We start from the raw sequence: 27,313 nt of genomic DNA, 5'->3' as shown, positions 1-27,313 counted from the left end.
TTCCAGACTTCTTGAGAGAAGGAACAAGAGAAAAAAAGATGATTTCTATTTTCCGAATTGGTACCTGAGCATAGGCTGCAGCAATTAGATGGAATAATTCATCTGCTTTGAAGTTTGTCTTGAGTAAGAAGCTTGTCTTGGATTGCTAACTAGAACACAAAATTGTGTTTGGGGTAATTCCAGTTCTCCCAAACTGTGTCATGCCAGAGAATTTTTGTAGATACTGGAGAAGGGGCATTATACAGGCCCGAAGTGTGTATTTTGGAGTTCTTGCTACAGGAGCTAATCACACTCTTCAAATTATCAATTCCTCCACAAACTGAGATGGCTTTGTTCCTGGTTTTTAGAAGCTGTTTCCATAACCAGGAGTCATTCCTCTTGCTTTCTACATTCCACACATCTCCATTTCTAATATAGTTACCATGCACCCATTTGATCCACATAGACTCTTTGTTTTCATGAATGGACCATAAAGTTTTCAGAACTGCAGCCATGTTCCAAGCAATTGCAGAAAATATGCCTAAACCACCATATATTTTACCAGTGCAAACTTTGTCCCAAGAAACCAATGGAGGTCTGAGCACTTGATCTGTTCTACCCCACAGAAAGTTCCTACAAAGCTCATCAATTCTCTTTAACACCTTAACTGGTAAGACATAGCATGAAGTCCAGAATACTTGAGTGCCTAAGATAACACTCTTTATAATTTGCAATCTACCCGCATAAGAGAGCTTTCTATGATTCCACCAGTTTTGAAATTGGTTTGAAATTTTATTGATAAGAGGAGAACAATCAACATACGAAAGTCTTTTGCATATAAGTGGAACTCCTAAGTATCTTATAGGCAAGGTACCTTCAGGGAACCCCAAGAAATTTTGAATAGAAGCTTTGATAGATTCATCAATTCCCCCAAAATAAATTGAACATTTGCTTTGATTTGCTTCAAGACCAGAGATGACACTGAAATTTGATAAACATTGTTGCAGACACTTTATAGAGCTCAAGTCCTGAACAATAACAAGTCATCGGCAAAGATCAAATGTGTAATTTTTAATTTTCCACATTTTGGATGAAACTTGTATGAACTATCTTGCTTCAATTTATCAAGGCTCCTAGAAAGATACTCCATGCCAAGGATAAACAAGTAGGGGGAGAGGGGGTCTCCTTGCCTTAGACCTCTTTCCCCTTTAAAATATCCATAAAGTGTACCATTAAGAGAAATAGAGTACTTTGGAGAGGTTATGCATGCCATGATCCATGTTATCATCTTTTTTGGAAAACCAAGTCCATTTAACATATCCTCCAAGAAACTCCAACTGATAGTATCGAAGGCTCAATATTCAGCATAGTCCTTGGAGAAATAGTCTTCCTACCATAATTCTTGACAAGCTCATGTGCTAGCAAAATATTATTTGAGATCTGCCTTCCTTTAACAAAAGCACACTGAGCTTCATTTATGAGACAACCAAGTATATGTTTGATTCTGTTGGTAAGAATCTTTGAAATGAACTTGTAGATACAATTACAACATGAAATTGGCCTGAAATCTGAAGGGGATTTAGGACAGTTTACCTTGGGTATTAGGGTAATTGATGTAGCATTTATTGCACCCAAAAGCTTTCCAGATTTAAAAAATTCTTCAATGGCATTTGTAACCTCCTCTTCAATAATTTGCCAAGTAGACTTGTAGAAGGAAGCACTGAAACCATCAGGGCCTGGGCTTTTATTGTCAGACAAGGAGAAAACTGCATTTCTTATCTCATCTTTGGAAACAGGAGCAGCTAAGCAACTTGCTTGGACATCATTCAGACAATATCTCATCTTTGGAAACAGGAGCAGCTAAGCAACTTACTTGTTACAACTGCAGTACCCATGACGTTCTTGAAAAAAGAAGTTAACTCATTTGCAATATTATCAGCCTCAGTAATCCTTTCACCAGAGCTGTTGTAGAGAACCATGATTCTTTTGTGGTGTCTATTAGATTTGATGACAGAGTGGAAATAGCTGGTGGACCTATCCCCTTGTAAGCTCCAAGCAATTTTAGCTTTTTGTTGGAAGAAGGACAATTCACAATTCAGGAGTTTGTTATAGGAGGAAATACTGCATTTTTCTTGACTGATGAGGACTGGGTTGAGGGGATCATTTTGTATCTTTTTTTGAATATCCTCCACCTCCAGCCTAGCTTTATTCACCTGATCACAGATATTGTAGAAGTGCACCTGATTGAGGTTCTCTAATGCACCTTTCAAAAGTTTGAGCTTTGAGTTTACAGAGAACATTTTATACCCTCCAATGTGAGATTGCCAAACTGAAGAAACAGTAGGAAGGAAACTGGAATGATTGATCCATATTTTATAGAACTTAAATGGCTTTTTACCTCTGATTTCTTCATCATATATAGATATAAGGCATGTAGAATGATCTGAGAAGCTTGGGAGTAAGTACTCAACATGACTGGAATTAAAAATCTGGATCCAAGAATCATTAACAAGGGATCTATCCAATCTACTCCAGACTCTAGTGGCAGAGTCCTGTTTATTGTTCCAAGTGTAGAAACATCCCAATGTTTTTAAGTGGGAAAGCTGACAATCCTCTGTGAATGATCTAAAGTCCAAGATATCAGCATCTGTAAGCATAACACCACCTAATTTTTCTTCATTTCCCAGCACTGCATTAAAATCTCCACTAAGAAGCCAATGTGAGTTACCAATCACTTGATGGATCTGGTACAAATCTAACCAAAGCTCTTTTCTCATTTCCATATGATTAAAACCATAAATTGAAGAGATATAACAGTCCACCCTTCCATCAGTAGAACAAACTTTGCAAGTGATATGTTGGGCTGAGAAACCAGAAATTTGTAAATCCAGAATATTAGGATCCCATAGCATCAAAATCCTAGCAGTGCATGTACTGTTTGCATTTGAGAACCATCTCCAGTTGGCTGCAATTCTTTTAACTATTTCAGGCAGTTTCCCTTCCTTAATTTTGGTTTCCAGTAGAGCAACAAAAGATATATGGTATTGATGAATGTGTTGCTTAACTAGATGTTGTTTAGGAGATTTATTTAATCCCCTAACATTCCAAAAGGAAAGGTTCATCTTGGTAGACCCCCTCTGTCTATATTAGAGGGATCCAATTCACTAGTCAAGTTCAAAAGAGGAGAAAAAATATTTGCTGGTCCTTTGCTTTTACTCCCTTGAACTTGGATCCAAGGTCTTTGATTGGGGTCCTTGCCACTAATAATCACAGGATCAGGAGATTGGGCATGCATAACATGCACTTCACTTTGAATAGGATTCTTGTCATTATTTCTCAAAAGAACAGGAGACTGGACATGCACAGCATGCACAGAAGAACTGTTTTGTACCAAGCCATCTTTTGAAGATATTTGAGCTGAAACAGGTATCACACCACTTCCCATATTTTCAGAGTTCAAATCTTTTGAATTTTCCAGAGTATTACTAGCCTTTTTATTTCCTTGACCAGCTTGATTTACAACTTCTTTTTGTTTTGGAATCCACATCTGTACTGTAGGATGTTTTTTTACAAAATTTAGTGTCATGTCCAACATTCTTACAATATTCACACCATCTTGATTTGAATTCATATATCACTTTCTGAGCATATTGTAAACCATCAGGACCTTGAATAGAAATAGAGTCTGGTAGTGTAGAAGGCAAGTCAACTTCAATTAAAACCCTAGCATATGCCAATCTCTGCCTGTTGGCAGTGAGTTTATCTGTGGCAATAGGACGTCCAATGGCACTTGCTATCTTGCTAATCCCCTTTGTATTCCAAAGATTTAATCTCAAAGCAGGGAACTGAATCCACATAGGATATTTACACTCATTAATCTTTTTAAAACCTTTAACAACTGACCAAAGTTTCAACAAGATAGGTCTTGATCCAAAAAACCATGGACCATTTAAAAGGATATCATTCATTTCCTCTTTATTCTTGAATTTGAAGAGAAACACACCAGCTTTAAGGAGACTTATATCAGGCATAGCCAAAGGTGCCCAAACTCTGCTAACATAATTTTCCATAGCTTTATATTTAACATTCAGACCCATCACTTGACCCACAAGGGAAAATTACCAAATAAATGCTCCCTCTAACCATTCTTCTTCATTAAAAGTTACTACATCTTTAGAACAAGATGGAATGAAGCTCAGATCCAGACCACTACCTATTTTCCTGTTGTCAGCAAAGAAACTCGCCCAGCTTCTATTAGTAGACAGATTTTGAGTCGAAGCAGAGTTTCCATCTATCATTCCCTTAGATCTATCATGATCAGCACTAATAACGTGTTCATGATTATCAACAGTAATAAACGGAATAGTATTTCTATTAGTGTTTAAATTTGAAATCAATGGCATAGCATCAGAACCATCATTCGATTTTGGATCTGATCCAGAGGGATTGATACATTCGAAGCAATCTCTAGATCCAGATCATCAGCCCAAAATACTCTTGATGAACTTCCAGCTCCATTTAAAGAGAAAGGGGAATTATTAAGATTTCTCACCCAAACTCCATTCTTTTGAGCTTCACTTTGAGATCCACAAGATTCAAAGATTTCCGCCATGGTCTTCTTCTTTTTCTCACCCTTTGGACTAGTGGAACCCATTATACTAGAAGAAAACTCTTCATCATTCTCATCAGATCTCAAATCAGAGAGCTCCACAGGAGAGAGCAAACTAGAATTAGAAGCACGAAGACCAATGCTGAAGATCTTCTTCCCACTGTTCTTCTTCTTCCTCACCATGAAAACTCGGCAGTGGTGCAAGTTAGCAAAGCATAGATCGCCCACTAACTTACGCCATCAGAACTGCCCCATTTTTATCAAACTATTTTGTTTCTTGCTTACCAATTTCTCAAACATTTTTGACTTTTATATTTAATTTTAAAATTTTCCATTTTTGAAAGATTTTAAAGGGCTGATATTACAAAATAGCTTTCACCATATTTTCAAGTTCCATATTCTCACGGTTATATTTTTCAAACTTAAAGTTTTCATATCTTCTGAATTTCTTAAACATTCTTCAGATTTAACTTTAATTTTCAGACTTTAAAATCGTTCAAACCTTTTTTCAAGTTGCACAATCGTACAACATTTTGAATATTTTTTCTCACTTTGATGTAAGTTGACCTATTTTCCATTTCGCCTAGTTCTTTAAACTTTACAGTTTTTCTAGAGTTTTTACTTTAATTTTCGAACTTTAAAATTTCTCAATCTTTTTTCACATATAACTTTATTTTAAAACTTTCCATTTTCTTTGAAGTGAATGGTTTATATGATAAAAATGACTTTCAATTAATTTTCAAATACCATTTTTTTGTGTTTACATTTTTCAAGTTTATTTAATTTCTCATTGTTCTTTAACATTTCACTTTAATATTAAATTTTTACTCATTTTGAAATTACTTCAGCAGTTTAAATAAAAAATATAACTTTTACCAAATTTTCAAATACCATTTTCACATGTTTACATTTGTCAAGCTTTATGTTTTCTCAAATTTTTTAAAACATTCCAATTTCTCAAACTCTTTAGACATTTCATTTGAATTTTAAAACTTTCCCATTTCTCAAACATTTTTTCACTTCGACAGTAGTTTACTTGTTTTGCTTTTGCTTAGTCATCCGAACGTCCCTATTTCTCAAACTTCTTTGAACATTTCACTTTAATTTTCATTTTCCGATTTCTCAAGTCCTTTTTTCAGATTCTGCTTTTATTTTAAAACTTTCCAATTTCTCAATATTTTCCGGTTTGTTTAAGATTTCAGTTTAATTTTTGAATTTGTGAAATACAACTTTTTTACATGCGAAATAATAGCTTTTACAATATCTTTTTCGTCTTACTCTAAGATAAGCTGACAGGTCGACTTGTTTTGCATTTCACTTAGTTATCTAAACTTTGCAATTTGTTGGACATTTCACTTTAATTTTCAAATGTCACAATTTCTATACCTTCTTCAAGTTTTCAACTTTCCAATTTCTCAAGCTTTTTTGGCCTTTTAACTTCTATTTTAAAACTTTTCAGTTTCTTTGAAAAGTTGCCAATGTTTAAAATAATGAAATGAATCCCCCAAAATTTTCTACTACTATTTTTCTATGTTTACATTTTCCAAACCTTTCATTTTTTTCTTTTTTTTTCATGCTTACCAATTTCTCAGACTTTTTGACATTTCACTTTAGTTTTAAAACTTTCAATTTCATTGCCTTAAAAATTTCACAATTTTATAATATTTTCAACAATCTAAATAATAAAACAACTTTCACCAAATTTTCAAGTACCATTTTCTCACGTTTAGTTTTTTTAAACTTTCCATTTTGTTTTTCTTGTTTTCAAAAATTTCTAATTTCTCAAACTCTTTTGACATTTTTCAAACTTTTTTGAGATTTCACTTTATATATGATAAAATGATTTAAAAAAAATTTCTCAAATACCATATTCACATGTCTACGTTTTCCAAATCTTTCAATGTTTCAAGTTTAACAAATTTTCAAACTTTTTTTTGACATAAGTTGAGAAGTTGACCAGTTTTGCATTTCACTTAGCTATCTAAACTTCACAAATTTTTTTGACATTTCACTTTTTGGACATTTCACTTTAATTTTCAAATGTCCCAATTTCTCAGACTTTCTTCAACTTATCAAACTTTCTTTTAACTTTCAAACTTTTTTGAGATTTAACTTTCATTTTAAAACTTTCCATTTTCTTTGAATAGTTGTCGACAGTTAAAAATGAGTTCCCCAAAATTTTCAAATACCATTTTTGCATGTTTACATTTTTCCTAATCTTTTAAATTTTTTTTCTATTTTTTTTTCAAGCTTACTAATTTCTCAATTTTTTTTTGACATTTCACTTTAATTTCAAAATTTTCTAGTTTAATAAGATTTTCCACTGCTTAAATATTAAAATAACTTCCACCAAATTTTCAACTACTATTTTTTCGCGTTTATATTTTCAAACTTTCCATTTTCTCAAACTTTATTCATCTTTTCAATAATTTCAAATTTCTCAAACTTTATTCATTTTCCATTTTTTGACATTTCACTTTAATTTTAAAACTATTTTTTCGCGTTTTAATAGCTTTACAATTTCTCAAACATTCTTGAGATTCCATTTTTGTTCGAACTTTACAATTTCTCAAATTCACTTTAATGCTCAGACTTTCCAATTTATCAAGCTTCATTTCGATTTCACATAAATTTCCGAACTTTCCATTTTCTCAAAAGAATTTTTTTTTCAGTTTTCACTTTGACATGAGTTGACTTTTTTTGTTTTCGCTTAGTTCTCCAAACTTCTCTATTTATCAAACTTTTTTAGAATTTCACTTTAATTCAAACTTTCGAATGTCTTAAGCTTTTTTGAGAGTTTACTTTAATTTTCAAACTTCCAATTTTTGAAACTTTTTTGCAATATCTTCCTTTTTTTTCACTTTAACTTAAGTTTACAAGTAGTGTTGTTTTGCATTTCACTTAGTTCACGAAACTTTACAATTTTTTTGGACATTTCATTTATATTTTCGAACTTCCTAATTTGTCAAACTTTCTTTAAGTTTTCAAACTTACCATTTTCTCAAACTTTTTTAACATTTAACTTCTATTTTAAAAGTTTCCATTTTTTTGAAAATTTATCAGCGGTTTATATGATTAAATGGCTTCTAATTTTGAAATTATTTCAGCAGTTCAAATAATGAATTAACTTCCACCGGATTCGCAAATACCATGGTCCCCTTTACATTTTTCAAACTTTCCAATTTTTGAAAACTCTTTTGACATTTCACTTTAATTTCTCAGACACTTAAGATATTTCATTTTAATTTTCAAACATTCCCATTTTTCAAACATTTTTTCACTTCGATAATAGTTGACTTGTTTGGCTTCTGCTAAGCTATCCGAACTTTCCTATTTCTCAAACTTTTTTTCTGAGATTTCACTTCTATTTTCAAACTTGCCAAATATAAAATTGTTAAATATCATTTTTTTCTTTTTGACATCATTAATATAACTTTCACAACATTTTAAATACTATTTTCACATGTTTATACATTTTTCTTGAACTTTTTAATTTCTCAAACTTCCAAGTTTTCCTTAACTTTCCAATTTCTCAAACTTTTTGTTCCATAATATCACTTTAATTTTCAAACTGTCCAATTTATCAAACTTTGTTCAGGCTTTTTTAACTTATATAAGATTTTCAAATCTCTCTTTTTTCCCACTTTGCATGAGTTGACTTGTGTTGCATTTCACATTGTTCTCTAAACATTCCAAAATATTAAACTATTTTTTGACATTTCATAAAGGATTCAAATACAATTTTTACATGTTTACATTTTTTCAAACTTTTCATGTTTTTTAAACTTTTTTCAAGTTTTGATGACTTTCCATTTTTTCGTTGACATTTCACTCTAATTTTCAAAGTTTCCAATTTCTCAAACCTTTTTCATGTCTTCATATTTGTTCTATAGAAAAGCCTTAATTTTCAAAAGTTTTCAATTAAGTAATGAATATAACCTTCAGAAATTTTCAAGTGCCATTTTCACAATTTTTTCCTTCTAATTTTCCAAGTTCTAAACTTTTTTCAACTTTTCAAGTCTTTTAAATCTCTCAAATGTTTTTACATTTTTTAATATTTCACTTTGATTTTCGAACTTGCCAAATACAAGATTTTTCTAATAATTTGTTTTTACATTTTTTAATATTTCACTTTGATTTTCGAACTTGCCAAATACAAGATTTTTCTAATAATTTTTTTGACCTGTGTCATAAGTTGACAAGTGAACTTGTTTTGCATTTCGCTTAGTTCTCCAAACTTTCCAAAATGTTTAGACATTTCACTTTAATTTTCAAACTTTGCAATTTTTAAACTTCAAGTTTCAAATATTGAAATTTCTCAAACGTTTTTGACATTTCAGTTTTATTTCAAAACTCCAATTTCTTTGAAAAGTTATCAACGATAAATAATAAAATGACTTCCACAAATTTTCAAGTACCATGTTCTCACGTTTACATTTTTCAAACTTTCCATGTTCCTAAATGTTTTTCATTTTTTCGAAAATTTCCAATTTCTTAAACTCCTTTGACAACTCCTTTTAATTTCTCAAACTTACAAGTTTTCATAACTTTCCAATTTCTCAAATTTTTTGAGATTTCAATTTAATTTCAAACCTTACAATTTCTCAAACTTTTTTCTAGTTTTCATAACTTTACAGCTTTGTACATATTTTTTTTTCTCACTTTGACATAAGTTGACTTCTTTTCCATTTCGCCTAGTTCTCTTAACAAATTATGCATATTCTCCCTCCCTATATGCACCTCACTCAACAAATTATGCATATTCGTCTCCTCCTTGCTCGTCTTCGCATTATCCATTATTTCCAAAACCTTTTTCTTAACATCTTCAGGAACTTTCACACATGGTGTGCAATTTCCTTCATTGCCCTGTTTTGGTGTCAGCAGCTTACTAGATCCTCATCCTTCCGAAGACATCTTCCCAGACAATCAACAAAAATATATTTAGATAAACCAAACAACCACTACAAAGGAAAAAGAGAGAGAGAGAGAGAGAGAGAGAAATACATTCCAAGTTTATGTAAGCTACTACTAGAGTATTAATTATTAATCAGAGAGAGAGAGAGAGAGAAATACATTCCAAGTTTATGTAAGCTACTACTAGAGTATTAATTATTAATCTAGTGATCTTCTAATTGATATTTTGTTGCGGAATGGATCATTATATAATAAGGCAACTTATTTTTGTGATACTACATAATACATATGCAGAACGTTTGACATATTTTTTATAAACTTTTACGACATAGTTATGTTAAAAGTTTCACTAGCTTGATAACAATAGAGAGCATAATAGAATCCAATAAAAGGAGGAAGGCAACTAGTTTTTGTTGCTAAATTACACTTGCTGCTAAATCCCTGATAGTCCTCAATTAGTCTATGCAGAAACAAAATTGATGCAAAATAATAGAATAAGCAACATACACTGCTGCTAAATCTTCAAAAGTTCTCAATTAATAGTGCAAGAACAAATTTCTGGCCAAATCCTCAACACGGACCTGACGGACCAGACCTATAGAGAGAATAAGGTACAAGATTGAGATCATGAGAGAGAGATAGAGAGAGACTGTGAGAGAGAAGCCGATCGAACTAGGGTTTTTGAAAGTTCTTGGTTTGATTGGGTCGAAGTTGGTTTTTATATATATAGAGAGAGATGATACTTCGTTATCATCGTTGAAGTCCAATGTTCTCTTCAATGTCACTGTTAAAGTGCCGTCAAAAGAGAAGAGGAGATACAAATGAGATCGCAGCGATTTGCAATAATTTTGTCCCAAATTGCGATGTGGGTGTGTTTTTGATTAAGTATTGGGTTTAAGTTTACAATCAGCTCGGGTCAGGTTTGGGCTTTAAAACCAAACCTAAACCCAAACTTCAATTCAAAATTTCCCCCCACTTTGGGCGGCTATTTTCAAGTTGAAATGTCACCCTCTATTGAAATGTTTCTCGCTATTGCCGGTAATTCTCGATATAACACCAACAAGACCTGCAAAAAAAAAACACTTCATATCGGTTTCACCTCCAACCCACCATGTCGTTTGACGCTTAAAATGGTGGATGCTATCCCAAGAGCGACCATAGCCCCTCCGAAAACCATGATCTCTTGAATATTCCGACTCGAAATCAAAATCACTGTCATGATTTGAGTCGATCTTTCCGTATTGCATGGTTGCATACTTGCAACTTAATCTGTAAATGATCTCACAACAATTTTTCCCACAAATTATCACTGACCATATTATCCAAAATAACCATTCTTGTTACAGATTGAGCCATGAACCCATGTCCAAGACCCACCCCCAAAAAAGAAAAAAAAACCCTTTAGATTCGATATATATATATATGTATATATCTTGGAAGGCATTTACTGTAGTTTCGTAGTTTTCAAACCTTAGAAGTATCTTGTTGTTTACTTTTACTTTATCACATGTTCGACTTTGTTTGCATTTTTTTCTAGTACTCGTATTCTGATGTCCAAAATTAAATTTTCAAGTTCTCTGTAAGTTTAGTTTTATTATGAAGTTCGCTTGGTGGCATCTTTCTATAAGTAAATTCAGGTCTTAGAATTTGTGACCATATTACATTTTAAATATTTTATACCATATTGTTCAATGTTCATAAAGTAATCTGGAACTCATGAATTTAGTAGCAGTTATGAGTCCACATGCTATAAATCATCTTTCTTACATGCACAGTGTGAGGTTTCTTTACCCTTTTGTCCTTATAGTCATACACCATTGATGAATAGCAGGTCTATTTTCCGTTTGTCGATCCTTCACCATACTTACTAGGAGTTAGCAAATATGCTTTCCAAACTTTGAAGATTTCTTAAATCTTTTATTTGGTTTGTTGTTTTTTGGTTAAAAGTATAGAAGGTGTGCTTGTGTTCTAACTTTGAAAGAGGCTTAACATTCAGAAGCTTTAGAAGTTGACAGACTTTTGTAAATAACCTTTAAACTTAGGAAACACAATTCCTGTTGAGTTCTAGTATTCTTTGGTTGGCAAACTTGATTTTGAAAAGTTCTCAAAAGGGTCTCATAATAAGAATTCACAAGCATTATCTTTTTCTTTTTCATATTTTTTACTTGTTCTAATTCTTCCCTTTGTTACTTTTTCCCTTTAAGTTACCATATAGTATATTTCCACTTTGCCACATTTCCAGTTTTTTTTAAATATTTGTTAAAGTTCGTCAACTTCCCAACTATTTTAAGCATATTTTGGGCAGAATTTAAATATTTGGTGCAATATAGAAATCCTTTACTATTTTTAGCACATTTAGGGAAAAATTAATTTTGCATTACTCCTTCGATTTTCTAAATTACTTTTCTAGTTTCCACCACTATTTTCTCCAAAGACAAATTCCACTTCAAAGCCAACAACTTATCCTGGTGGATTATTTCTCCTGATTTTTTTTTCTCCAAAGACAAATTCCACTTCAAAGCCAACAACTTATCCTGGTGGATTATTTCTCCTGATTTTTTTGCTAGATGCCTTCGTTTCATTACTGTGCATTTTTCGGGATCAGGTCTTCTTCAATATATATTGTGATGTGAATACGTTGCCAAGCCTATTGTTCGGGGAACAGTTTTAATTCAAGTTTTTAAAGGATTAGATATGTTAAAAGTTCACTCAGTGGCAGCTTGCTACCATTTTAATATTGTTTTCAAAGTTCTCATATATCATTATTAAATTTATCATGTTTTCGAGTTGCTTTATTCTTTTAAGCTCTTGTTCTCTATATTCTGGAAAAATCTCTATATTCTGGAAAAATCTATTCTCTTAAAAATTTAAATTTCAAATGGTAATTTATCTTTGTCATATTTTGCTTTTCATTTACTATTTTTGGATTCAAAGAATTTTCCAAATCAGTAGTTTGACATGCGTGGGCAACTATGTTTAAGACCAATCAACATCTTTTATTGCTATGAACTACTAATAGTGAGGGCTGTGTTCTTACATGGTCAAGCAAGTTGACGTTAAATCTAGATTATCTTGCGTCATCTACATTAAACCTAATCCAGATCTTTTAGTTTCAATTATTTTAAACTTATCCACTGAATTTAAAAAAGTTTTAGGTTTTTATATAATTCGATTAATAATGTTACTAAAATTTTGAAGTAGTTTTAAATTTCCAAATATCTTAAACCTTCAAATTCTTCACTTAATGACATTTTTTCTATATTATTGAATACTTGTCAAACATATGAAATGTATGTGTTGAATTATTTTGTTTTTTCTCCTTAAAGAACTTGTATTCTAAAATAAATAAAAAACTATTTTAAAACCCTATCCAAGAAATTCTTTTGTTTTTTCTCCTTAAAGAACTTGTATTCTAAAAAAAAAAACAATATATTAAAGCCCTATCAAAGAAATTCGTTTTCCAATTTTTTATGAAGTTTAAACAGGTTTCAGATATTTTTTTACTAAACCTTCATGTTGTTGACTTGTTCTTCTATTGTTGGTTAGTTGTGTTCTCAAGTCTAGGAAAAAGCCTTAGTTTTTCAAAGAAAAGACAATATACTTTCTTGAAGTAATGTTCAAACTTTTCAAGATACAAGGACTATATTTAGCTATATCGAATTTCTAATTTTCTTATTTATTGTATTTTGAACTCTAGAAATATATATTTTTATGACATTTTTATTTAATCGTTGTTTCCAAACTATTGAACTTTTCAAGTGCTACCTTTCACTTTATCATACGTAACTTCATTTTATCTGGTTTCATTGTCTGTGTCGGGTAGTTATACTCTCAAGCAGTATTTTTCTTTTGTCTAAATCCTGTGGTCTTAAGTGTGAAATTTTCACTTTTATCATTTCAGTATCTCGTTTATTTGTACTATCTTCCTTGATGATTGTACATGGCTTATCCATTGCAAAACTTTTATCACCATGCATTTTGGAAACAAGTTTTTACATACTGTCACATAGAATAAGTATATATTTTTTGGTTATAGAAAGTCTCTGCACGAGCTCTTTATTTGACTTGCATGTTCTTGACTTTCTCATGTGTACGTACAAGCCTACAATCTTGATTCTATTCTTTTGTCCGTTGCAAATCTGTTATGAATCATTTCTTTCAACCTCTTTAAGCCCCTTAATCTCTCCAAGAAATCCTTTTTTTCCAAATATTTCACCTTAAAGGCATTTTGGAATTTTGAAACTGTTTTAAGTTCTCAAATGTTTGGCTAGTATTGCATTTAGTTTAATTCTCATGTTCTATAAAAAAAAGTCATAATCTTGAAAAGTCTTCAAAAGTTAAAGGGATCTTAATGGAATTTTGGTATATATAGTCAAAATTTAAAAAGTTTTCTTTTTGTTGTTTTTAAGTTGTGAAACTCTACACTGGTGAAAAGTTAGTGTTCAAAAATCTCAATAACTTAAGTGTTAAAGAAGTTCACTTTATAGAATATTACCATCATTTTTAAGAGGTTTCCCACCTTTTTGAACATTACTCTTAACCGTTTCTTCAACATTTTTTCTATTTACTATTGTCTTGTTCTGTGAAGCCGGGGACAAAGTGTTGTGCCTCAGAAATGTGCAGTTTATTTTGAGATGCCTGACAATAGCCACAAATATATGAGAGTACATGTTAAGCCCGTTGTGCACTTCTATGTCACATATAAAATTCACATAAAAAGAAACTTTGTTAACATATAGAAGTCTCACAACAAAAACTACATTGACATAAGTCACTATTGTAAAACACGAACCCATAACCCAAACCTAGCTTTTGAAACAAAAAAAATGAAAACACCTTAAAACCCTTAAAACCCTTAAAACCCTAGGCGGCCGGCTTAAACTGGCCACCTAGCTTTTGAAACAAAAAAAAAAAAAAAAAACACCTTAAAACCCAGCCTAAACCCGAACCCGAACCCATAACCCAAACTCGAACCCATAACCCATAACCCAAACCTCACCCCCCCTCTCTCTCTCTAGAAACATAACCCAAATCAGCCGCCGCCTCTTCTCAATCTCCCCCTGCCTCCTTTGCTTTTGTTGTCCCTTTCTCGCCGCTGCCTTCTTTCCCGGTACCTCATTCTCTTTGCCGCCGCCACCTCTTCGCCGATTCCTCTTCTTCGTCACTGCCTTCTCCTTGAACTGATCACTGCATTTCATCCACTATTAGTAAATAGTTAATCTTGTTCATTTTAGTTTAATTAATTAGTTTAATTTAGTTAATTAGTAAATCTTGTTCAATTTTATTCACTCTTTATAATTTTAGTTAGTTTTAGTTTAATCTTGTTCAATTTTATGTTTTTTACAATTTTATATGAACTTAATACACATATTTGTGAATTATTATAATTAAATATATTAAAAATAGGCAAACGCCTAGGCGTTAGGCCCCGGCTCGAAAGCCTAGTCCGCTTATCGCTTTCTGTAACATTGACACATGTACACTTCAATGAGTCAAAAGCTCTTATTACATCAACTTAAAGCATCTCTAGATGACTATGACCCTCAGCATCCAAACACTATCCAACAGATCCATCTCGTGTCCCAAACCTCCGAGCTTTAGATAAAGCTATCTAATTCTCATCTAAAAAAAATTAAAAATAACAGAGTTAGTTTACACTTAATGAGCAGATAACTTATCATTAGTGGATCAGACAAATTTATAAAATTATCAGTACTAAATTTAAGTAAGCTATTGTTAAGAACGAATTAATAAGCATATAAAATATTAAACAGAAGATGTTTTCATGTAGTGCACAAGACAATGTTATAAGAAAAACAATTTCAAGAAAACAATACAAATTAAGTAGTAAGTATTTGTAAACTATAAATGTCAATATATATTCATACTTGCAAAACTTCCTAAGTTATCACACTAAAGGCTACGGAAGTAATAGCCTAGTACTAAGGGGATGTACCTAGCGATACCAGAGATTGCCCCAAGGCCACTTAACTTTTTACCAAAAAGGCCACTTTGTCATTGTTGGTATATTTAACACAATATGGTAGCCTTAAACATATCGCTTTACTCCATAGTTGACTATTGAGGATTTTTCAAATTTAAAGACATACTCTTTTCACTCGAAATATCACTTGCAATGTCCACTTGTACGAAAAACAGTATAAATGCTTAAATACTTTTGTAATTCTTTCTCATGTATACATCTAAAACAAATGATAAAGTTCAATATATGTTTGATGACATATTTTCAATAACTTACATTATTAATTTATATTTACCATTAAAGATATATAAATCACAACACCAAGTTCTTTTAAATTTTTTATTTATACTATAAAACATAAACATGTCTGATCCAACATTTATTCTACAAAACTAACATTATAGCATATAACCTACACCTATGAAGTACGGACACGCGTAACATGAAGCTATGTCATGTTGTGTCCGTGTCGGACACACGTATCCTATGTATTTTTTAGGATTTGTCTCGTGTCGACGTGTCGGATGGCCGTGTCGGATCCGTGTCCGTGCTAGATATACACATTACCGTTATATTAAAATAACTAATGACAAGAAATCTTCTCAACTTCGGATGTCTGACAACACTTTGGAGAGTCATACTCCAAATTCCTTACTCCTTAAAAAAACCTTTAAGCATACAATATATGTATAAATACTCTAGTACTAAAGATTCGATATATAAGCTGTTTTGGGTATAAAACTAAAGCTTCTGGTTAGGGACTTTTCAGGTATTGTTAATGTTCTTTATTTAGAATAAACTTGGACCTAAAGGCAAACATTCCTTGCTCCATATTCATATTTTTCTGTCATGGCCGACTTTTGCAATAAGAGCCTCGAGTCCACATGCCAGAAATCAACTTTTATACATGCATGATTTATGCGTTGCTTTAGTATATATTACCATAGAGCCTGGAGTCCCATGCAACTTTTAGTATATATCATCATGTCTGTTTTCATGGATACATAGCATGTCCGTTTTGATGTTATATGACAGAGCCTCGACTCCGCATGCAATTTCTACACATGCATGACTGCTGTATTTTACACCATGCTTTAGTATGCGTTGATGTTATATGATCGAGCCTCAAGTCCACCTGCAACTTTTATACATGCGTAACTGCTGTATTTTATGCCTTGCTTTATCACGATGGATAAATAGCATGTCCGTTTCCTTGGATAAACATGTCTGTTTCGATGTTATATTTCCTTTGACTCCTAACATACATGAGTGAGCAAGTGTATTTTTCACCTTGACATCATCAACTTTTTACACCTTCTAAACACACGATTTTTGTCCAGTTTAGGCCTTTCAACTTATTTTGAAATACTCCTAAAAGCTTTTTATTCAAATACTGCATGATGTCATGTTAATAATTTTGAAATATTTTATGTTAAGTTTTCGATTAGTTTGCTTTATTATATTTTGTTATATGATTGAACCTTTTCTTTCTAGTTCTCATATTCTTTATTTTGCTTTATCATTTTTTTTGACCTAAATGGTAGTTTTCAGCTTTTGTTTAAAAAAGGTCCTGGAAAAGATACTTTGGAACTTTTAAACAATGTTCCCTTAATGGAGATTTGCTATTACTATGATATAGTTCTCAAAAAAATAAAATAAAAATAAAAACAAATAATAATAATAAAATAATTACAAAAATAAAAATAAAAAATTTCTTCATGGGTATTTGCTATTACTGCGATGTAGTTCTCAAATTCTTCATGGAGATTTTCTATTATTGTGATATCAAATTCTTCATGGAGATTTTCTATTATTGTGATATAGTTCTCAAATTCTTCACGGAGATCTGCTATTACCATGATATAGTTCTTAAATTCTTCAAAATTTTGGCTCTATCAAATTGTTTTTTTATAAAGAAAATAACTAGGAAAGTGTTAGTTTGGAAGATATTTTCTATAATTTTGAGTAGTTTACAAATCTTTTAGGATCCCACATCTAGCTTTAAAAGTTAACTATAGTTGTGCGTTGTGTGTGTAGCTGTGCGTTGTGCGCGTGCGCGCGTATATTTGTATTACGACTGATCTTTTTTTCACTGTTACGGTTGCGAGAGTGGGTAAATTTGTAAAAGATAGTATACAGGGATGCAACTATATGTATACATATTGAAATTAATAATATGTTCCATTTCCTACGTAGAAACTTGCTCATGTTTTAACTAGATACCTAAACGACCTTTTAAAATTTAGCAACAACTTCGGTATCCGAAAAATTGTTTTTTGGTGTATCAATGGCACGCACCTTAAGTGATTTCCATAATTATGCTTTTATCTTTCGGATTTCGTTGGCAAAATAACTGTTTGGAGTTCCAATGTCAATTCCATAATTTATCTATGTTTTCAAGGGCAGCTATGGATGTTGTTTTCCTCCATCATATTGATCATCCCAAAATATTCCCCCTTTACCTCTGTCAACATCATGCCGACTAGGCCGCAACCATTTTCCCCAAGATCATGTCCGCTTATCCTGCTATAAATTTTGTAATTTGATACTCTCCACTGTTTCATCTAATTCTTCCTTCTCCATCACAATTTAGAGTTCACTCCTTCGGTAAGTGCAACCCATCATCCATCTATTAGCTTAGTTTTTGTTTTTCCCATCTTTTTTCCAGAGGTTATTTCACACGATGGCGATGTGTAAAAAGAAATTGTTGAAGGGTTCTAACAAATCGATGTGAGAAAAAGATTTGGGATTTGATTCTCGATCCCCCCCCCCGAGGGCTTAGTTAATAATACAAGAATTTAAAATTTAAGAAAAGTGTTTTAAATAATAATAGTTTGGAGAAGAATGGGTCCCACGAACCTTGACGTCTTGAATCAAATCCTTAATGGTTATTTGACTTTTGGGCATAATCATTAAATGTTGCAATGCTACTGTAAAAGTTGTAGAAGAGTTGGATCGAGGCAACAACGAAAAAAATGCGGACAGAAAGTACGGAGTTACGCTTCAATTAAAAACTAAATAAAAAGCTATTTATTGGGGAATTGAAGTAAAGCTCTTAAAATTATACTTCTGAACTAGGTATGGCTGACACAAACCTGAGCCATGTGCATTGCGTTGCAAGAAATGAACATGTAGGGTAAGATATAAGTCCAAGAAGGGTATGACGAAGCTGAAAACAGCTGCTGCAGCCTGTTCACATGAATCGGATTTATGTACTTTAGATGATGTTGTTCAATGAACAGTTGATAAGTGACAACTAGTATTTTCTTGAGTGTCATATTTCCAAATGATGTCGTCAAAATTTTTAGACTAGGTGACTTATTGTTATATCTTTCTGGACATTCATTCAAGAAAATATGAAAGGTGATAAAGAGATATAGCCTGATCAATGGAGGAGTTTGTAGTTAAGAAGAATACATTTTTGCTGAAGTACGTGATTCTCCCATTCTCAATCTGAGCCTATATTGATTCTATTCATCTAGTACCGTCAAATTGTGGACATAACTTTTATGGCTTATTCTTGATGGATATTGCTTTGGTTTATTTGGTTGTTTACTACTATTTCAGTTTAACACTGCCCTTCCATCTCTTGCTCTTGAACGAAGTAATCCTCTGAACTTCAAATATTGTTTATTTGTTTGTATCAATTGTTGGTAGGGTATTAATCAATGTATGGGACTTCGAAGCCCATGCGCTACGTGAGGTTCATATGAATCACTATTTATGTAGTTCTATAGGTGTCCGAAAGTCTGTGTACACTTTAACTGCTGAATTGTATACATCAGCTGTTAGTGTATTCCGCTTTCTTTTTAATGCAAAGGGTTTTTCTATAATGTGCTCGTAAGGCATATGTTAAGAAGCATTATCAAATGCTCAATTATAAATGTGTTTGTTGACTGGAAACTAGGGGTGCATTTGGTTCAGATCTTTAGGATTAGTTTGGCATATGTTAAGAAGCATTATCAAATGCTCAATTATAAATGTGTTTGTTGACTGGAAACTAGGGGTGCATTTGGTTCAGACACAGCTCGGATATGATACTTTAGGATTAGTTTGGCGAATCAAAAATTTATCCAATTTAAATATGGGCTAGTTACACTTGGCCTTAATGAGGCTGAACTAGATTATATTTGAACTAGTTCTAAGCTAAACTTAGTTCGGATAAAATTTAGACAGCTTGGACTGAAAGAAAAAGAACATGAAGAGGTTTGAGAGAGAGGAAAGAATTGGAGCAAAAAAGATATTTTCTTCATATTGACACTTTTTAATCTTGTACCCGCCACTTTTTTGGGCTTATTCTTTCTAGTTTTGTTTCAGACCAGAGAGAGGTTGGTCTAGTCCTAGCCCAGTTAATGGAAAAAAAAACAAGGCTAATAAATACCAGGTTAACTCCCAATTTCTATTTGCTAAACTAAGACTGGAAGAAAATCTGAGACTTAGCTCTCCTTAGTCTGGTTTAGTGAGTTGCCAAACAGATCTTTATGATATCCGTATCCTCTTCCCAAGCATGGATACAGATTACGATATGGATATACCTTGGTAAGGAAAATTCATATCCATATTCGCAAAAAATGAATGCGGATACAGATATATAAGCAAATATTTATATACCTAAAAAACAGGTTTGAGAATGCTAGATAACATTGAAAAAATATATAGTTCATGTGATACACGAGAGTCCATTAATATGTTCGTTATATTTGAAGATTAGATATCTTGATCATCAAAATTAACCTCAAATCCATTAATTTAAGGATTAAAACTATAGCAACAGTATGACCAATATGAATTCGGATATTCCGGATACAAATCTGAATATTTCACTACGTAATCATATGTGTAACCGACTCCTATCGGTTATAGATTTCAGTAATCTTAAATGTATCCAGTATTTTAAATAGTGGCGTTATTTGTGTTAGCAGAGGCCGCCGCAAGGAGTAAGACCTTAGTGGTGAACAATAGCGCTAGTGAGCACTTTTCACACATAAAAGTGCTCGAAAGTGCTAAATAGTGGTAAATAGTAGTAAAATTTGCCTTTTACTGCTAATTGAAAGCGATTAAATGGAGTTTGGGTCGATTTAAACCCCACCTGTAGTAAACCTGACCTAAACTTTACTAAACCCCAAATCCAACTCCATTTCTTTCTCCTTTCCGTCGATAGAAAAAAAAAAACTCTAAAGTTGCTGCCAACACGTTGCTACCTGCAGCCCCTTCTCGTTGCCTCCTGCCACCACCAGCTCTCTTCTCCTGTAGCTTTTCCGTCACCTCCAACAATAACAATAATGCCCCTACCGCTTCACCTCCTCTCTTCTCCGGCTACCTCCCCAACTCGTCTCTTCTTCAACTCTTTCAGCTCCTCTTCTCCTCTGCCTTCCCGGCTACAGTAGCGCCTCCACTTTTCCACCGCTATTTGACTATACACTTTTTACAGCTATATTGTTGCAATAGTCTAAAATAGTTTTAGCGGTGTCTCATCGCTACACGTTGCTATCCGTTATCAATAACCTTGTACGTATTGTAACGGATACGGATATTGATATTTTCTCAGATACATATATTTTTGTGCAACCCCTACGGGAAGCCTATGCATTGCGTGGTTTTCATATGAATCACTATTTACTTAATTTATAGGTCAGATAATCTTTGTACTGTGACATTCATTCTCTTTGGGCATGGTCGGTTATGAGGAATAATGTGGTCATAACCTGTTAGATCGCATAAAAAATGTAGGAATGTAACAAAAATGGATTTCTAAACCTGTGTTTGTTTCTTCTAAAAAAAGAAGAAGAAAACATAAACTTTTTCTTAGAACCCCTTGATACATCATATTTTAAGGAAACCCCTATTCCAAACTTTTTGCTCGGAATTGGGCTGGAAAGGGGGTGCTTTATTGATAAAAAAGGGGGAAAGGTATTTGGGGATTTCTCGAGGAAAATATCAATAACGAGGGTGGTGGGGGTTCATTTCCTAAAGTTGCGCATTCCTTTTTTTTTCGAAACAAATTAACTAAAAATTAGCAAAAACGGATTCGATAATCATTATCTTTGTAAACAAACGTAAAATTTGTTTTTCTAAAAAAATGTTTGGCACGTTTATTTAGCTAAAAAAAACTCTCTTATTTTAACAAATCAAACTAAACAGGCTCGTCATGCACGTTTTACTGCTGTTTTTCTGATTCTGAGTTATCTTGCCTTCAACCATTCTATACACCTTACAGCTTTAACGCCTGTTCTTACAACTCGAGCACCAATTCCTATAACACCGTAGCCCGTTCCTACAGCTCCAACACCTATTATTGTAGCTTCAGCAGCTACCTTCACTCTCAAATCTACATTTCATGCTTATTCCGTCAAAGCCCTTTTAGAAGCCACACTAGTTTCTGCATATGCTTCACGGTCCACAGACTCGTCCACAGACCAAGCTGAAAGCTCATTTATCTCTGATCTTACTTTATACCCGGTAAAGAATAATGAAGAAGAATTAGTACCTAATGACCAAGATTCAGGCATAATCAAATTTTCTGAGAAACGCCCTAGTTTGAGGGAGCTTTCTGAGGTTTACCTGAACCAAGAAATAAACTTCTTGTCTTAATGGTATTTGTATGCTGGTTTGCACGGGATACTATACCATTGAAGATTGTTGTTTTAATATTTCCTCACGTCATTACAAATAATTTTCCTTTTAACTAAGCTAGACAAAATTTACTAGTGCTTGTAGTTTATCTCACAAAAAAGAATATCGGTATATTATGCTGAGATAGTCGTCACTAGTTACAAAATTGTGAACTATTGTGATACATGGTCCTTGCTTTCCGATACTTCTGCGGTTGTAAAATTTCCCTTTTCCCACCCCACCACTCTATCCTATTGACCATCCCGTGTCTCACATCCCGTCATGAGACACGATACTCATCTCCTTCATCATCCATGTTTGTCTGTGAGACCAAAGCCTCATCTCCAAGTCCTGTTCATCAGTCCTCGTGGGACCAATCTTCATTTTTTACCCACTATGAAGAGAATTTGGATCGATACTCATTGAAGCTACTCATTGAAGCTACGTGTTAGAATATAAAACTGTAATCCTCAACACGTAGTGGTAACAATTTTTTTATTGAAGCTACGTGTTAGAATATAAAACTGTAATCCTCAACACGTAGTGGTAACAATTTTTTTAAATTCTCATTAAATTCATGGACAGTATATAAAACTGTAATCCTCAACACGTAGTGGTAACAATTTTTTTAAATTCTCATTAAATTCATGGACAGTAGGATTCGAACATGAGTTGTTCTGACACCATTTTAAATTAAGTCTCTAATCATTATATCAAAACACTCTGAAGTTATGGTGAGAATTAAGATTTATATTTTTATATTATAACATAAAGTATGTAATTAATCATTCTTTTTTTAATTAATATGCAGACTTGAAGACCAGCCGTCCCTATTGCTTTCTTTTGTATTGAAGATGAAGATCAGATCTCACGAGGTCCTATGAACAAAGGAAGGAATCTATAGGAAGTTTTAGTAAAGGGGGACTATGAGGATCACGCTTCATGATGGATATTATCAAATGATGAAAACATAACATTTTCTGAAAATGGGATTGAACAAATGGGGACTATGAGGATCGAATATCACAGGAATTCTAGACGATAGTCTATGTTGTGTTGTATTTATATACTATTTTCCAAATTTTCATGTGGTTGCGGCTCTTCACTTTTATTGATTAAGATTTGTACAAAACATTAGTTCAATTTTGATATGAGAAGCTCAGTTACTTATAATGAGGTGAGGAGGTGATAAACATTCCATGCACAGAATTGCACCTCTAAAGGACTCCAATGATGATTCATGCACGAACCAATAGTTTATCGCCTTCATGTGAAGGAAGATAAACCAAACAAACATAACCAAATATATGGATAAACCAAACAAACATAACCAAGTATATGGAATAGAGAATAGTCCAAAGAGGAACAATACAGTTTTGAGTAGGGAGTAGCATTATTGAGCACAACGGAAGGAGTAATATTGATTACAAAAATAATTGAGGGTGCTTCAGTCCAGAGAGATCAAGGAACAAGGGAATGAGTGGAAGAGCATGTGTTGCGTCAAGAACATGATAATGTTTTCTATCTGCCGCATTATTTTTCTCAAGAGTATAAAGGACAAGATGGTGAGGATTAAGTGCCATGTCCATGATACTTTCAAAAGACACCGTTGGAAAAGACAAATGTCTTGGATCTAGGCTTTCAGTATGTAAATTTTGTTTATTCGTTTTGGGTTTGGGCTTTCAGTATTTAAATTTTATGTTCAAACCTAACATTGGTTAACGATGACTGAGAGGTATGTCTTGAATAGATAAATAAAAAGAGATTTAAGAGAAACCTAACGTTGGTTAACGGTGGTGGCTGAGAGGTATGTCTTGAATTAAAAAAAAGAGAGATTTAAGAGAATAGTCGCCCTAAATCTTGATCTACCTAGAGGGACCAGATTGTTAGAATCATACTTGTTTCAGGCACATGAGAAATTTCAATCATCTGGGGACTAATATTCAATTATGACAATCTAAGGGGCCAATTTGAAAGACCATCTACAAAAGTTAAAACTGCTTTATTTTCCGCAAGTTTACCACTAATTTGAAGACCACAACTTTGAAATGTTCCGATGATGATTTTCCAAGGCTAAATGTGTTAGATGTTTAGAATTTAGATGTTTATTTTTAAATCAATGCTAGACGGCATTTACATTTAAATACCTTCGTGTTTCACCACCTCACCAGTTATAAAAGACATCACTTAAATATCAAATGTTGTCAACAGTTAGAATGTTGTAAACAACTCTAGCAAATTTCTAGCAAATAAAAAAAAAACAACTCTAGCAAAAGCTCCTTAGGATGAAAATACCATTGTGCGGAACTTAATCCCTTAAACAGCTAAACATTAAATATCATGTGTTGTCAACCATTAGAATGTGTAAACGACTTCAGCAAAAGCTCGTTAGGATGAAAATACCTTTGTGTTTAAGTTTGTTGACCCCTTAAAAAGTTAAGGCTAAATATTAGAAAACCCCCCAACCTTTGGATGATTATTAGATAACCCCCATAACTTTAAAAATATCAGCCCCCTCCTTTTTTGGAAATTATCAGAGAATGGATTTAAGAGGTTTTTCTAATAAAACCTTAAAGATAAAGAAAGCTAGCATTCTGACAAAATCTTAAAGTTAAACGAGGGTTTTCTAATAATTCTTGTACTTATTAGGGTTTTTTTGTTGATATTTTGAAAGTTACAAGTTATCTGATAATTTTCCAAAGTCAAGGGAGTTTTCTGATAGTTAATCATTAAGTCAATACTCTGATTTCACCATTTTATAATTTTCCTCCAAAATCAACAATGCCCTACTTTCCTTCTCTTCAGAAGCACCGTAACTTGAAGAACCTATAGACGACATGAAGAGAGCTTTCATAGACACCTACATAGAAATTGGGCCGGGAAGGAGGAAAATTGGGAAATTATGAGTCAGGTTAAAAAAAAATGAATGACTCAATTTAGTGAAAAGAATGAGGGTGTGTAAAGTAGTAGAATGGTGATTGTTATAGCATGCAAATAGTTAAGTGTTAATCCTCATTGGGAGGCCGACATGTGTCCCACACTGTGCGTAATTAGCCATCTTCAAAGAGGGACGACTCGAGCGACTATAGTGGTCGACCTAGCAAGTCGACAACTTGCGAGGCCGACTAAAAATGCGGTACTTGTCGACCTACCCGCAAGATCGAGACGAGAAACATCCTCACTCAGCCTACCGTTCTAGTTGACCCCACTCCCTATCGACACTCGACCCTCCCAGGCCGACAACTTGCGAGGCCGACTAAAAAGATGGTGTTTGTCGGCATCCAGTGAGACAAGTTGGAAGGCGGTGTATCCTCGAGCCCCCCGTCAACAGTCAATTGCCATCACCTTAAATGCATAATAGAGTCATCATTGCTCTAGCATCGAAAGTCTTTATGACTCATTGGACCTCGTCAGCACTATGCACATCCTGTCATACTCATATTAAAAGCCTCGCCCCTTTCAGTAGCCGACACCTGTAAAGCAGATGAAGATTGAGCCGTCAACTTGACTCGGCCGAAGTTACCTATCTATCCTTTAGATCTGTTGTAAAAGGAACTGATGTCTGTTGCCTAGGGTAAGCTATTCTAGGCCATTCTAAGCAATTTTCTTGCTAAAAACTTAACTCTTACTTCTCCACTCAAGGTTAAATTCTGACTTGATCATCGGTGGAACCATCGGAGATCCCAACTCCAACCTCTCACGAGTTCTTCATGTGGAGGATATGATTTATGGCTTAAGAACTAGTCGTCTGAGGAAGCTTGAGGACCCTAACACCCCCTCAAAATCCACAAACTAACCCCCTACTTGATAACTGACATCAACAGCGGTTATTACACTACTTCACCTGCACTACTTTCATATTATAAGAGAGAAAAGTGTGGAGGTCCAATCTCTTTAATCTTTTTCTTAAAATTGATAATTCGTCAAGAAAGCCCATATTTTCCCCTCATATAGTGTGAGAGTAGTGTAGAAAAGTGTAATGTAGTTATCATTATTTAAAGTAATAATTATAATAAGAAATTGAGTAAAATATTCCCCACAATATTCTTACTTTAAAATAACAGAAGGTAGTAACATGCCAGATTTGGACAACTTAGTTGTTTTTTTATAATTCAGCCCAGAATCAAACCCACGGCCATGTGAACAATATTGGAACCTCTCAACTCTCCGGATCACCCGCAGTGGATACAACTTAGGGTATGTAAGGGCTATGTTTTATAATTTAAAGTATTTAAATGTAAAAAGTGGTGAACCAATAGCGTGCAAATACCAATTTAGCCATCAATCAATAAAAAAAATTCATAATCACAAATGTATTCAATATATTTGATCTTTTCGTGGTGATACTGTAATCTTTTCAACTCGGTATCAGTTAATTCTAATTGCTTTATTATGGACGTTTTCTTGATTTATATCTCAAATTTCTAAGCAGATGTAGCTAACCATGGCATATGATCTACGTAACGTACAAGAAATAAAGCTGAAATAAATAAAAGTATTACTCGCTCCACAAAAGCCTGGTAATACATATAAATATATTAACAAATTATTTAACGAACAAAATATTGTTAGGTTATGTGGAACCTAACTATCAGACTCGGCCCTATTCGCTTCATTGAAGAGAAAAACAAACAAGAACAGGAAAAACGAAGCAGACAACGTTTTGGGTGCTGGCCGGTCGACCGCGAGGTAAGGTCCGGTCGACCGGAAAACATGCACACTACAAGGTGTGTTTCTGCATTCTGGCCGATTGACCGCGAGGCTAGGTCCGGTCGACTGCGGACCCTGTAATTAGTTTCCTGAGATTTTGACGTTCTAGTCGGTCGACCGTGCCATTGTTGGCGATCGACCGCGACTCGGGTTTGGGCCTGGGCTCGTTTTCTGGTCTGTTTGAGATTCTTGTTTGTAAGAACCCTATGCTATAAAAGGGGTGATTAGGGCAACTTGTAAACTAACCTGAGAATAGTGAAACTTTTTCTTGGGGCGACTATGGACGTAGCTTCTCTCGTTGAGAAGTGAACCACATAAAATTCTCTGTGTTCTCTGTGATTGTTCTTTTTTTTCTTTCTCATCTCTATTTCCAAATCGCAGCAGGGGTTAGAAAGCCCAACAATTGGTATCAGAGAGACCAGGTTCGGCGTAGGTGATTTGAGGTTAGATATGGGATCCGAGAAGGAGACGTCCAAGATCGAGAAGTTTGATGGGACAAACTTCGG

General features: G+C 33.5%; 1 protein-coding gene across 1 annotated transcript; it reads right to left on the bottom strand.

The window, feature by feature from the left end:
- Window positions 1,818-3,101, bottom strand: LOC109847208. The gene has a single exon (XM_020416451.1). The coding sequence runs from the start codon at window positions 3,099-3,101 to the stop codon at window positions 1,818-1,820; it is 1,284 nt and encodes a 427-aa protein (XP_020272040.1).

This window comes from Asparagus officinalis, chromosome 7, assembly GCF_001876935.1.
Source record: "Asparagus officinalis chromosome 7, Aspof.V1, whole genome shotgun sequence".
Lineage (NCBI taxonomy): Eukaryota > Viridiplantae > Streptophyta > Magnoliopsida > Asparagales > Asparagaceae > Asparagus > Asparagus officinalis.
This window is presented reverse-complemented; position numbering and strand designations above follow the sequence as displayed.